Source organism: Macrosteles quadrilineatus, unplaced genomic scaffold (genome assembly GCF_028750875.1).
Source record: "Macrosteles quadrilineatus isolate MER2022 unplaced genomic scaffold, UCM_ALF_1.0 Scaffold_3__2_contigs__length_128488019, whole genome shotgun sequence".
Lineage (NCBI taxonomy): Eukaryota > Metazoa > Arthropoda > Insecta > Hemiptera > Cicadellidae > Macrosteles > Macrosteles quadrilineatus.
In genome coordinates, this window is record NW_026542596.1 from 2489981 (window position 1) to 2505270 (window position 15290).

Genomic DNA, 15290 nt, shown 5'->3' on the forward strand with positions numbered 1-15290 from the left:
ATATATTTGGAGGTTTATGTTTTCATGATCTCCTTCCCTCAAATTTTAGTTTAAGTATTTTGTATTCTTGCAGTGAATCTTACAGTGGTCCTTGATTTTTTAGTAAACCTTTTTGAACCTGTATTTAAGCTGCCTGTTTTACCCCTACCACCTAATAGCATTTAACCCCTTTTAAAGCTAACATTATGTGGAATAAGTGGAATGAACCCTTACAAGACTAACATCATCTAAGTCTTGAACTTTATAGTGACCCAACTACCTTAGAATTTAACAAACCTTTAGAGAAAGGATACCTGTATGTTGAATTGCTCTTTTATAACAACTTTGCAAGAATAGTTTTCCACCTTTCATGTACATTTAAGACCTTCAAGGTAATAACTACCACAATTATTGAAACACAAGAAATGTTTTAAGATTTTGAAATTACATACAGTACAAATATGATTGAGTAACTCAAATTAATTTAAAGGTTCAGAACAAAATTCTACTAAAACATTGATGTGTCTGTAGAAGTTTCTAGCAAGTTGTAAAATTAAAAATAAGTTTAAAAATAAAGTGCTGTTTTTTTTATCAGCCCCTGTGATGTTAGTTTCTGATTCTTCTGACAGACAAAATAGTTTTGCTTCACTCCACAATTTCAACAACTGTGATCTAATCAAGTGGTTAAGGTAGTTTTTACCTGAAGGTAGACCGTGCTGCATTTTACCACCCTGTATGCTGTAGTGTGGATGCTTGCTTGTGCCTTGTAGGACGGTCCGAGAGCCGGATAAAACGGTCCTCAAGTTCCAGCAACATGAAAACCTCTAGACTGGACTTGCGGACCATTCCTACCCCCACCACTAGAGAAACCCAGCCCCTGTTGGAGCATCAAGACCCAAGTACGTGTCAATGTTGGTTACCGGTACTGGTAATGTTGTGGTACCAGCACTGGTACTGGTATTACTATTGTGTGTGTTTTAATGATACAGCACACCGCATAACTCAAGCAGCTTAGAGGCCTATGCTTTTTGTGTGGAAAATGGCTTGATGATCAAATAAGTTGGATGTAATATAGTGGTTATTATCTCGGACTAGCAAGAGGGATGGGATTTATCTCTGGCTTAGCCAAAAACAGTTTAGAGGTTTGGACTGTTTTCTTTTCCACTTTAAATCTTTTGAATTTGTTTCATACTGAATTCCACTGGTGTAGGCAATATAAATAATGAGGTAGGGACAGGGCTTGATTTAAGGGGAACAAATTAGAATAGCGTTCTTGGATCCCTCATATCCACATATAATGTTTTTGAGAGTCAAATAAAATTCAAAGATAATAATGCACGAACAATTAAGATGCTTTGTGATCTTTTTTAGGGGGGAGAGAAACTATGAATTCTCATAGTTTCTCTACCCCCTAAAAAAGATGCATGATGGAGAGGGAACATATAATTAGCTCCTGAAAGGTTTGAGCTCTAATTCCTCATATTTTATAAATCAAGCATACTGAGTAGGGGGTAATGTAGGTAAACCTATTCATACAGCTACACTTTCAGTAGACAAAACTATCGAATATAAGCATTAGATAGTAATATGTGTATTAGAGCGAATCCTCTAAGTGTTGAGGGTAAGAAGGTATACCGGTAATCAGGTTTTGTTGAAGTAGAATGCATGTGATTCAAATATACTTCTATCTTACTTACTACACCAACTAGTTACTTTTAGCAACATTGTTTACTAAATATTGTTTCAGTTAAATCCAAACTGTTGTTTTTTAATAAGACTGTGTCTATAGTTCGTGACAGCAGCTTGTGCAAAACTACCAGTTTTTAGTTTTATAGGGTTAAGCTTTCATGGTACCGAAATAACATGCTTTGATAATTGCTAAAACATATACGCAATTTGAATTATGTCAGTTTGTCCCCTTGAATTTGTACTCAAAATTCTCACCTAAAACTAAAACTAAAGTTATAATTTCAATACATTTGTTGTCTGTGACTGTCAACATTTGTTCCATTTGACACAAATAGCTATCTTATATATTTAACAAATTTGGTTTTTCTTTTCCGAGTTCGTTTGACTCTTCTACCCGGCTGATTTTCATGATTGAGGTCCCAAATTGAAGTTATGCACCCACAGATTTGCCATCAAGCATCGGCATATATGTACCTATAATCCCACTTGGCTTATAAGCAAACGAAATTTGCTCCCCATGTATTTCTTATGGGAGTTAAATTTGGTTTTTCTTTTCCGACTTCGTATGGCTCTTCTACCCGACCGATTTTCATGATTGAGGTCTCAAATTGAAAGTATGCACCCAAAGATTTGCCATCAAGCAATCTACAGGACCCATGCTGCTCCGCAGCGTTAAAATGAATAAATATAACCAAATTTATAATTTTTGATTGAGTAATAGAGTATCTTGAACTTAACTGATTTAAACGATCGATAACTCAAATTAAAGCCTATAATTTATTGATTATTTTGAGTATAAAACATATAACAAAAACATGAACAATACTGGAGCTATTCTTTTTTAATCATTGAAAAACCTTATGAAAAGTAATTTTTATGTTGGTGGTTAACCCTCGTTTGCTTGAAACTCGTCCAATTTGAATAATTAATAAATGAAAGCCGGTATTTCAATGAAGGTTCTTAGACCAAAATATATAGGATTATATAATTATAACTTGCGAAATACATCTTAAATTTAAGTAAGAAATCAAAAATGAATCAAATTATGTTTTTGGTCGAGTATTACAGTAAGTAAATATACGCCAAAGCTTGACAGGGAGCAAATTTGGTTTGGCGTATAAGCCGAGTGGGATAAAGATAAATATATGCCGATGCTTGATGGCAAATCTGTGGGTGTATACCTTCAATTTGAGATCTCAATCGTGAAAATTGGCCGGGTAGAAGAGCCAAACGAACTCGGAAAAGAAAAACCAAATTTAACTTCCATAAGAAATACATAGGGAGCAAATTTTGTTTACGTATAAGCCGTGTGGGATTATAGATACATATATGCCAATACTTGATGGCAAATCTGTGGGTGCATACCTTCAATTAGAGACCTCAATCATGAAAATCGGTCGGGTAGAAGAGCCATAAACGAACTTGGCAAAGAGAAACCAAATTTAACTCCCATAAAAATACATGGGGAGCAAATTTCGTTTACCTATAAGCCAAGTGGGATTATAGATCCATATATGCCGATGCTTGATGGCAAATCTGTGGGTGCATACCTTCAATTTGAGACCTCAATCATGAAAATCGGTCGGGTAGAAGAGCCAAACGAACTCGGAAAAGAGAGACCAAATTTAACTCCCATAGTAAATACATGGGGAGCAAATTTTGTTTACGTATAAGCCAAGTGGGATTATAGATACATATATGCCAATTTGTATTAATTAAATTTGTGTATTAATTAAGAGCGCAAATTAAGAGTACATCATTTCCACTCGAGAATTGTTTTAGATGGCTGCACAAGCCATTCATTTCCAGAGTGGCAATGACTGTTGAGCTCGTAATACACACAAGATTTTTCCTATCACCATAATTAACTTAACAGGACATACAGATTAACTTTGTAGTTGTATATAAAATGTCATTTACTGTAAAGTTATATTTGCTTTTTTAGGCTACCTATGTTGTTTACCCGATATTAGTGTTATATAAACGCCAAAAGTAAAATCAGCTGATTACCCATGTAGCACAGATGGTTGGGCCAACGTTGGCCAACTGTGGGACAGTTGGTCGATGGTTGGTTGGAGCTTCCACAACCAACCAACCGTTGTCCAACTGTATATCTCGTAGTTGGGCCAACCAATATTTACAACTGTGGACCAACATTGGTTTATTGTTAATGAAATACATTAATATGCATTGCTGGGTATCATACATCAAGCCAACCGTTGTCCAACCGTTTTTCACTCGGTTGGACCAACAAAAGATACTTTTGTTGGACCAACAATGGTCCATAGTTGAGTTTACACGACTTTCATTCTCTGGGTCTAGCTTTCACAACATAATTATAATAAAATATCTGGTTTTACAATACCTTTATCAGTTCCAAAAGTTTCCAAAAGTTTTTGGAACTGATAAAGGTATTGTAAAACCAGATATTTTATATATTACAGTTCCGGCGCTACAACAATGAATTTTAATAATGCAAATATTTTTTAAATTAATATTCTTTAACTTATTTGCAACAATTTAAGGGGAAAGAGTAATTAATCATATAACAGGCAATTATAATAGCATTAACAATCTAACGGTAATTAATTAATCATTCAAATACCAGTATCCTCTCTAACTCAAAAAAAAAAAAAACTACTTATGATGCCTTAACAGATTAACAGAATCATATTATACTGTGTAGTATCAAAAATTGAAGTATTGCGACCATTGCAACTGTCGGCTGCTCTTTCACCACTTGAAAACTCTCTATATCAGCAATCACAGATAGCTCAGTGGTAAAGTAAGAGGCTCATAAGTCGAAGAATCTGGGTTCGAGACCCGTCTGGGCCAAAAAAATTTTGTTCTAGTTTTTTTTCAAAATTTGTTTTTATGAACTATTTAATCAATTTACTCAACTAATAATTATGCTTTTCGTACTAAATCTTTATTATTTTGTGTGAAATAAAACGGTTGGACAATGGTTGGCTGGAAAACAGTTTAAAGAGGTGACATTTCTACCGTTGGCCAACTGTGTGGCTCCACAATTTACCAACGTTGGCCCAACCGGGTAGAAGAGCCAAACGAACTCGGAAAAGAGAGACCAAATTTAACTCCCATAGTAAATACATGGGGAGCAAATTTTGTTTACGTATAAGCCAAGTGGGATTATAGATACATATATGCCAATTTGTATTAATTAAATTTGTGTATTAATTAAGAGCGCAAATTAAGAGTACATCATTTCCACTCGAGAATTGTTTTAGATGGCTGCACAAGCCATTCATTTCCAGAGTGGCAATGACTGTTGAGCTCGTAATACACACAAGATTTTTCCTATCACCATAATTAACTTAACAGGACATACAGATTAACTTTGTAGTTGTATATAAAATGTCATTTACTGTAAAGTTATATTTTCTTTTTTAGGCTACCTATGTTGTTTACCCGATATTAGTCTTATATATAAACGCCAAGAGTAAAATCAGCTGATTAAGCAAACGAGAACAAATAAAGCGGAATTGAGATATTTTGCATACTGTTTACAATAGTGGCAATGTGATCATTCTATGAAGTGGTAGGATAAGGTTTTTTTCTGAGAGAAACAAAGCTGCAAAGTTTAAGGGGAAGCCTAGGAAGACTAATAAATGAAAACAAAATTGTTATGGCATAAAGTTGTGTATCAAGCAGTTATTATTTTAATGGATTATGATTGCATTTAGCTTCAAGAAACATAACTTTCAATATTCTATATTTTATGTACAATTTTTTAGGTAGCTCAATCTATTTAGCAAACTTAAATTCATTCTGTTCTAGATAAAGATTTAAATTAATTTTTTTAATGGTTTAACTGACCTCTGTAGCTCCCAAAGTATTATCTTTGACTATTAATACAACAACTTCTGTATCCAATAGGCAATGGTATTATGATGCAGTTGATTCTAAATTTTCTTTGTAATCAGTATAGAGTCCTGTTTGGCTTCTTGAGACCAGTACGGTAGGCCTAGGTAATTGTACAGTTTTCATTTTCCGTATGTTTTATGAAATATTAATTTAGAAATAATTAATTGTTAATAATCCACCTATAATTATTTTAATCACGTGTTTGACTGTATAAATATACCAGGGGAAACTATAACTTTACTACAGTCATATTCCCGTTTTAATATTGACCTAAGCTCTGCTGAACTTTCAAAGTTATGAATGTGGCTTTGGAAAGTAAATGATGATGGATTGCGATGGCGACAAAGTGGAAATTACTATGGCTACATTTTTTGTTTCAAATGCTAATAGTATAGTATTTTACACAACGATCTCATAGAGATAGTCTTAACGACACAAATATAGAAGTATATATTTAAAAACGTTATTAAAAAGTTCTACGAGTGTCGTAAAAAGCTTTATTGATATATTTTTTTGTAACGTTTCTTTGATTTGGGTGGTTACAAATTATTACAAATTGTTTGAGCCCTTACTTCTATGTCGTATATTTTACTAGAACCATATCTGACATTTTCAAAATCTTTCAATAATCCTTCCTGCAACTTTTGGTTAGAAAACTGTTTGGTTCAGTTTTTCTTTTTTTTATGAAAACATTTTTTTTAATTCTAAAAATTAAATTGAAATGGCTAATTAAAAAAACTGTCATAGGTAATTATTTTTACAGACTAGTTTTCATAAGAGTCAAATTAGATTTCTTATAAAGCCAAGTTTTTTTTAAATCCTCTAGTACAATTCATTAGTTATAGAATCAATCAATAGTTATAGAAACGGTAACTATCAATACTATAGTTATCAATAGTTACAGAAACTGATTTTTGTTTTATAATTAATGGCTGTACTAGCTTATTTCACTGTAACTTAAGAAAACTACCTTTTCTGTGTTCTTAATATGACTGCCTTTATAAACCTAATTAAAGATTCATTAGGATTTTAAAAGAGGCAAAAAGTTAGTTCTACAAGTTAGTTAAGAAGAGTTACCTGAATAAGTTGCCAGCCTTTTAGGTTGTGTTAGTGTAAGTCAGTTAAGTTATCACCCGATAAACTTACCAATAAATTAAAACTGACCACACTCTATTATACAACTACCAGGATAATCATCCCTACACATGGTGTTCCTGCTCATGAGTTCCTTTTTTCACATTCTCTCTCATTTTCAGTGTCAGAGTCTGGGCTGCCGAGTCCGTTGCATCAGGCAATAACGGCTCCGGACTCGTCTACTGCAGGTGAGACAAACTTTATCCCTACCAGAGTTACTGACCACTTCACCTCTCACCGCTTCAAACACCCCCCAAAACCCCCTAGGTTCTGGCCCCGTGAGTAACTTCTCTGGTTTCGCCCTTTTCAAATTTTGCTAGCCAAATTGTACATTACACTTTTTCTTGTTTTAATACAAAATCAATTAAAGAGTATTTGTTAATTCAGATATTATCTTGCATGACTTCTGAAGGTTATAGTCCTTTCTGTAGATTTATGTTCTACCTTTTCAATCTTGCCTGCAAATGTTGTTGTTACTGGTATTTTGTTCTGATGAAAAGTCAATGAAACAGTAGTTATTGAGTCAGGTATTATCTTCTTTGATTCTGTCTGATCTTACCTAGCATGACATCAAAGCTTCTGACTTAGTGTGTAACGGTTCCTATTCAAATTCTGCTGGCAAAATGTTTTGTGTTCCACCAATTAATTGTTTTGTTAGAATGTATGATAATAAAACAGTAGCTAACAGTATTTTTAGCTGCTACTTCAGATATATAATCTTTGTATACTTCTTTTCTTACCATCCCATATTTTTAAAATCTGATGGTTATAGGTGTTTATTCTAAACCCAAAGGCTTTTTTTGCCATTGCAATAGTTTTCCTTGTAAAAGTATATCTAAAATATAACAGAATGTCACAAATAAATAGAAAGGACAGAACTGTATTTGTATTGGAGACCTCCCTTTCAATGAAATATATTTAATTATTGGTATGTTTATGTTTGTAAAAACTGTTGTAAAATTAGTTTTACGCCCTCTTTAACCAATTAAATGTTTAGTCTGTTTTTAACTTGATCTTGAATCAACAAAATATGTATTATAGTTTCTGTAATTCTAAAATTCAAAAAATTTCTTAGCAAGTACATAGAAGAAGGTTAATGGGTTGCAATAAAAACACAATAAAGCAGTATGAAAATACTTTCCAAGTTGCTTCATCTAGCTTTTAAAAGAATATTGATTTTGCAGAGAGACAAACATTTTACTTTTACAACCACAAAAGTACATAATGTACCTATTTTCGATTTTTCAACAAAACTGAAGATACACAACAAACATTGATGTTTTAAGTTAATCGAGAGTAAATAAATAGGTACAAAGTTGTTTGAAACGTCCATCTTCATGATTTGCACACCATAAAACTCAACTATATCTTCTTATACCCCTACAGTACCAATAAACTATATTGTTTCTTATCACACTCTTGGATTATGTATAACTAGTGTGATACAGCTAGTTCCGTAAAATATAATCCAAGAATACACAACATAATTTTATGCTTTGATTTATTATGAATTAGTTTAGCTAGTACGAGTATAAAGTGTGTAAATTAAGTCTTGAAACAAATCTGTATTTTTTTAACCGAAATAGATAGAAATATTCTGTTTGTGGCGTTGATTGTTAACAGAGGTTCCGTAATTTACATAAGAAATGTTTTTTAACCCCCCTGACAGGGTAGGGGGCAGGGGGTGACTTATTTTTTTCAAATAGCAACCCCTATTGAGTGAACCCTCATTTTGAAGGATTTGTCAAAAGAAACACAATGACGCAAACCCGAGGTGGATATCTCACCCCTAGCCAAAATTGCAGGTATTCCAAAAATTCCAAAATTTGATTTACTGTATGTGAAAAAGCACCAATTTCACAAATATGGAAACAAATCTGTATTTTTAAACCGAAATAGATAGAAACATTCTGTTTGTGGAATTGATTGTTAACATAGGTTCCGCAACTTTTTACACCAACAACATGTTTTAACCCCTTTAACAGGGTAGGGGGTGGGGTTGATTTATTTTTTTAATAACAACCCCTATTGAGTGACCCTTCATTTTGAAGGGTTTGTCAAAAGAAATACAATAACGCAAACCTCAGTTATATATTGTATCCCTAGCCTAAATGGCGGGTATTCCAAAATTTGATTTATGTGAAAAAGCACCCATTTTAGAATACCTGCCATTTTGGCTAGGGGTAAGATATTCACTTCAAGTTTGCGCCATTGCGTTTCTTTTGACAAGTCCTTTAAAATGAGGGGTCACTCAATAGGGGTTGCTATTTGAAAAAAATAAGTCACCCCCTGCCCCCTACCCTTTTAAAGGGGTAAAAAAAAAAATTTTGTAAAAATTGCGGAACCTTTGTTAAGAATCAATGCTACAAACAGAATATTTCTATCTATTTCGGTTTTAAAAATACAGATTTGTTTCAAGACTTAATTTAGACACTGTATAATAAATTCTTATAGTTTAGAATATTGAGTTTTGTCATACATATTTGTAGCATGTATGCTATTGAATCTTTTAAAACAATGCAGGCATGTAATATTTGTAAAATTGTTCTATTTACTTCATTTATTTTGCTTGTTTATTTGTAGTTTTTAGTAATTAATTGTAATTTTGTTTTACTATTCATGACGTAAAAACTAAAAATCACAACATGCAGTGTTAAACGTTAATTTTAGTGTAAGCCTTCTTTTAAAAAATCCCAAATAACAGACAAGGTGGTATGGTTCTTTATCCCAATTATTATTTGCTCATAAGGAGCAAAACTCTTATCTAGCATTATGATAAATTGGGCATTGTCAGGCGTCTGTGTAAAATTTCTTAATTACTTTCTCCTAGAGTTTTTTTTTTCAATCAATGTGCAAGTATTCCTAGACAACTGTCAAATGTTAACGTTACACATAAGTTTGCAGCAATTTTGTTACATTTACCACACTTGGCAGTTTTTAAAGTTTGTGTGTTTATCTGATGATGATTTGTTCTGCAGTTGCCACTTCGTCTGTGGTACCGTCGTTACCCGTGGAGGAGAGAGAGGCAGGATCCCATTGTTGCACTAACTGTGGGAGGAGCTATGATAGTGATATCAACTCTAGGATAGATCGCCTTTCCAGGTTGGTAAACCCAGATAGCACGTAAGCTTGATTCAAGCCTTGAATTACGCTTGCTTTTACTAGAAATGACAGCTTTGAATTGTCACTTTAGATTCAAACTCGAGTCAAGTGTCAACTTCGTGTAACACACTTGAATTACGCTTACAGTGGATTGAATTAACAGCTTTGAAATGTCACATTAGATTCAAACTGGATTCGAGTATACACAACACACTACCATTACGCTTGCACTTGCTTGTATTAACAGCTTTGAAATATCACATTAGATTCGAACCCGAGTCGAGTGTAATATTACCCACAATGCATTTCCATTACGCTTACGTTGGCTTGAAATTACAGCTTTTAAGTATCACGTTGGATTCGAATTGGAGTCGAGTGTAAGTTACCCACAATTCCGAGCGGGAACGACGCTAACGGTGGGACCGACACTTGAAGACGCCATGTCATCGGCCATATTGCTTTATTGCTTTGTCTTTGTGTAACTAATTTGTATTTGTGAGTGATTAATTCTCAATCTCTCTCATTGAGAATATCGATATTGTGGTGCTGAGTTGTTCAAGTTATGTTGAAGCTGAGTTTTTATTAAGTTTCATCTAGGCCTATTTCTTCTTATCCATCAAGGTAAGTTCTTATTAGCACAAACTAAGTTAAGTAAACTCAAAATCAGTGAAAATTTTGAAAGAACTAAGTATAGCCTAAAGCCTAAAGCAAGCCACTTTTGAGTTGGTCAGCCTACGTGCAATGAGTAGCCTAGCCTAAAAAAATAAAAAGGTTAGAGGCGAAGTGTGTTTAAAATAGGCTATGACCGATAATTTGTTGTCAACTTATCGGCCTAACTTAATTTTTTTTTAGTTGTTTGTATGCCTAAAAACATTTTTTTTAACCAGCTTGGATATCAAGTTCTCCTTGTAAGATAGGTACTTATTGTGGTTTGGTCTAACTTAGGCATTGTCTTCACTGTTTATAGTATAGACTAGGACTAGGCCTATGGTAAGTTATAGCCTAGATTAGCCATAATGGTCCTAAGTTACGTTGTAGACTATTCTATAAAGCTGGGTTTTTCTAGGCGGGGAGAGCGAACTCCTCTTGTCTCCTCGTCTTCCTAGAAGCGGAGCGGAATGCCATGCTAATCGATTTTCCGCTCTCCGCGCTCCTCTTTCGCGTCAGGAAAACCCGGCTTTAGACTTATCTTAATGCCATATTTTATACCATGATATTTTAATGTGTAGGTAACTTAGATCTAGGGACTTAAGGCTAAGTTACTTCAGTAGCCTCCTCGATATTTAAGCCTACTTTGTTAGTGACACTGTCAGATAAAATGCAGTAATCTACGTTTAATCACCCCTAGTGAAAAAAATTTTCTGGTCCAGGTTCTGGCCAGTACTGTCACAGAACTGACCAGTTCTGCCACAGTACTGACAAGTACTGGCCAGGTTCTGGGCGAGACTGGCCAGGTTCTGGGCGATACTGGCCAGGTTCTGGGCGATACTGGCCAGGTTCTGGGCGATACTGGCCAGGTTCTGGAATGATACTGGACAGGTTCTGGAGGGTACTGGGCTGATACTGGCCAGGTTCTGGCGAGTACTGGGCTGATACTGGCCAGGTTCTGGCGAGTACTGGGCTGATATTGAAGTTTGTATCTTTATTTTAATGGGTCTGGTTTTACTTGATAGTTTTAGTGACTTATGCCCAGTACATTTTTGTATTATTATGGCAATAAAACTATATTCTGATTCTGATACTGGCCAGGTTTTTGCTGGTACTGGATGATACTGGCAGTGTTCTTGGCTGATAATGGCCTCTGGTCCAGAATTCAGACACAATTATATGTGTTTGTTGTTTTTTTACAAGTTATTCACTTTGGTAAATTGGAGATTACTGATAACGATTAACTTATACATAATGAATGAGCAAATCTGTACAGAGCTACAGACCACAAGTGTTGTCCGATTGTGATGAAATTCAGCAAGTAATAAGTACCAAACCATGGGTTTTCAAAGTTTTAACTTTTTTGAAATTTTGTTTTTTAATGGTGATTTTTCCATAAAAACCCATGAAATAATAACAAAATCTTATTTTAAAAAAATTGGCCAAAAATTTTTAATAAATAACAAGTATGTTAGAGCCCTTTAAATTCTGAAAAAAATTTTACAACGCCTATTACTGTAAAATTGTGGTTTAAAAGCTACTGTAACTGATATGTTATTTTATATATAATAGAGGAAAACTGTGTTTTTTCAACCTATATTGATCAAAATTAGTATATTTTGGTCCTTATAATTTAAATTTAAATGGTGCAACCTCTTAGTGTTGTGAAAATTAGGGTTTATATTTTTTGCAACTTTTGTGATTTTTTCCTGTAAAATATTAAAGTTACTACAGTACTACCACATACCCATACATAGGACAAGTATGTGTCCTAGAATAATTATCTCTACAACCAAAATAAAAGGTATTGTTTTGAAAAATTGAGCAAGATTAAAATTTAAAAGAATTTTCGCGCCAGACTGAGAGCTGAGAGCTAATGACAGGGACAGGGTCCAGTGCAGTCCGTGGCAGAGGAGGGGAGGGGACTAATTTTTCTGTTCCGTTCCAACTCCAACTGTCAAAAGATCGGCGTCGCCATCTTTGCTTGGCTGTTGTGCCTAACCTCTTGACTTTGCAAAAGTATAACTTAGTCCTTTCAATTTAAAATTAAAATGTAATAGTGTATAATCGTATCCATATTATATTAGTAGCCTAAGATTTTTGTTGTTAGGTAGTTTACCTTCAGTTTTTTTGTTTTCTTTCACCAAAGAATATCGTTATTGAAGAGGCTGTCTCCCAAACCAAGGTAAGGAATTCAAAATAACATTAGGCCTACTTTAGTTATTAAGTTTCAATGTGAGTTACACATCAAAAATTAGGTTCGATAAAAATTCTGCAACATCTAGTCTTTCTTTAAACTGATTATAGTTAGGTTAAGATATAAACCGGTAGTTAAGTTACTTATAGAAAACTAACCTAAATGAGTTAGCCAGGCTTTGGCTTACGGTTATAAGTTTTTAGACTAGGCCTACCTAACAAATTTGCATTGGATTTAATCTTAGTACATTTGTTAGTAGGCCTATAGCCTTGATGGGGCTTTCTTTGAAAGTTTGGTTTTTACTTGAACGGAGTCCTAATGTTTTACTGCATGTCCTAATGCGATATCACTTTTTAACCTTACTTAGGTGAATCATTGGCCACAGTTTCAAATCTGCAACTTTTAATAACCTACCTATATAGGAATATACCTAACTTAGCCTACTACAATCATTTTCTTAAACCTATGCAGTCAGCCTTAGTCAAAGCCTAGATTAAAAGTTAGGTTACAAGTTAAATATCTTAAATAGTCTACCGTAACTCAATTGTTAGGCCCTACACCTAAATAATTCTTACACCCTTAAAGGATAGTTGATTTCATAAAATAAATTCCTTAGGCATAAGTTAAAAATAGGCTATTTAAGTTTAAATAGGGTACTGCTAGGTAGGGTAGGATGAAAATAAAATCGAGCCAAGCGCAGTAAATTAAACTTAGGCTAGGGAGCATTAGCTAACCAAAAATAACTTCCAACAAACCGAAAATGTACTCCTATCTAACGTATTTGACCAATTCCTAGAATAACTTAATTTGTTATTTACTGTCACACTATGGATGAGGCCTATTTTATGTTATAATTAAGTTATTGGTAACATTTCTCGACTGATAACTTACCAATAATTTATTCATACGGTATTGACAGTGACAGCCAGTTTGTTCTAATTTACCTTAACTTTGCGACATTTCACATATCCTAGGTTAAGTTAAGTATAAGTAAATATAAGTTAAGTTCTAGCTAACCAATTTGCGTCAAAATCTGTTACGTTTCTTCAGTGGTATGGATTTTTCTAGGCCTGTTTACTTCTTAACTGAAAGTAAGTTAGGCTAGAACAAATTTTATGTTGTTAATAAATGTATGTAGCCTACATAGCTTGGTTATTGTATCCATACTTTTGAAATTTGTGATAATTGAATGGGAATCGGCTGCGGCACATTTTATGTGCGTGGGTTATGCTTGTCGAAGCACCTTATTGCACCATGCCAAGTTTTGTGAACTGTACCCTATTTAAGCATGAGTAGATCTGGGAAAACTTTATATGGTTGATTTTTAGGCCCTTTTACAGCATTGAGAAATATATTAAGCTGATTTTGATTCAATCAAATTTATTTATTCCCAACGGCAAATCACCGTTACATGAGATTGCAAAAGAATAAAGTTAAAAAAGTGTGCATGAAGTTCTTGTCAAAGGTTTAATTTCTTTTTGTCTGTCTTCCCCATTTAAAGTTTTGAATCTAGAAACTCGCTGATGGAACCTTTTCAAGCTGAAACCTTTTTCAAAGTTTTGGTGGTTTTGAGATTAGATTTTGACACGTTACTAGTGCTACATAGCCTACTTTACTATTAATAATAGCAAACTTCTTGTTATTTCTTACAGAAGCTGTTTTTCAACCAGTTTCCAGAGGCCAAAGAAAAAGAAACATCGAGACGGTGATAAAAGATTGGCTAAGACCGTCATGAAATCGAATTGTTAGCAAGTAGGAAGGAAGGTAATTTGATACCTAATGATTGATTTAATAGATGATGTCAGTCACCATCAAAGCAAAATGTAAAAACTTAGCCTAATGTTTCATTTGCCTTACAGAGTTGATGCTTGATTTATTTGCACATAGCCTATCTCTCTAAGATATCAAAACTAATATGTAGGCCTATAGACAAACAAATTGAAAGAAGCCAGGTGTTCTGATTCTGCTTTAGAATAAGAAATCTGTTCATGAGTCATCTCTTAAAAATTTACATCCAACACCAGTTGAATATATTCAATGTTAATAATATAATGTTACTTTTTTCAGGAGAGAAACGACTGAGGAGGACGAAGACTGCATCCCATAAATGGCTCATGGACTCAATCTTTAGATAATCTTTATGTCTTTAAAATTCATTATTATTTATAAGTGCAAAGATCTAATGTAATATTTTTAAATACATACATGTTGGAGTATAATGCTGAATATTGATTAAGGCCTACACATTTGCTAATGAGGTAATTTTTCAAATACCTATGGATAAACATTAACAAAATTAAATATTTTGTAATGGATGTTCAATTTAACAGCAGTATTACCTTGCTGACTAAAATAGAAGAAAATTCACAAATAATAATTCTTTTACCAACAAATGAGCTAGTAGACCTAATAATCCTGTGTTAAATTGTGCATTGTCTTTTGATTTTGTCACTAAGGTAGGCTTAAGATTGATAGGCCTACCTACATAAAAAATCTATAAAATGCTGGCCTAAAGCCATCTTTACAAACAGTTTCAATAGAAATTAGTTAATTTAACAATCAATATTGTTATATTTTAAAAAGTTAATTAACCTCAATTAAAAATTGTGTACCTATCAATCCGTAAAGTTGTCTGATATTAGGTATGATTGAGATT

At 33.7% G+C, this 15290-nt stretch overlaps 1 protein-coding gene and 1 long non-coding RNA gene across 2 annotated transcripts in view; both read left to right on the plus strand.

Moving 5' to 3' along the window:
• The window catches only part of LOC128988436 (potassium voltage-gated channel subfamily H member 2-like), a 322627-nt gene that overhangs the window by 287197 nt on the left and 20140 nt on the right, over positions 1-15290 (plus strand). The window contains exons 22-24 of the mRNA XM_054409711.1: positions 750-878; positions 6810-6965; positions 9666-9789. Of these exons, the coding sequence (XP_054265686.1) occupies positions 750-878; positions 6810-6965; positions 9666-9789 (409 nt within the window). The remainder of the gene's footprint in view (positions 1-749; positions 879-6809; positions 6966-9665; positions 9790-15290) is intronic.
• LOC128988535 (uncharacterized) lies at positions 12402-14853 on the plus strand. Its single transcript, XR_008490398.1, has 3 exons — positions 12402-12622; positions 14287-14398; positions 14702-14853. It is a non-coding gene; the product is annotated as an uncharacterized LOC128988535 (long non-coding RNA).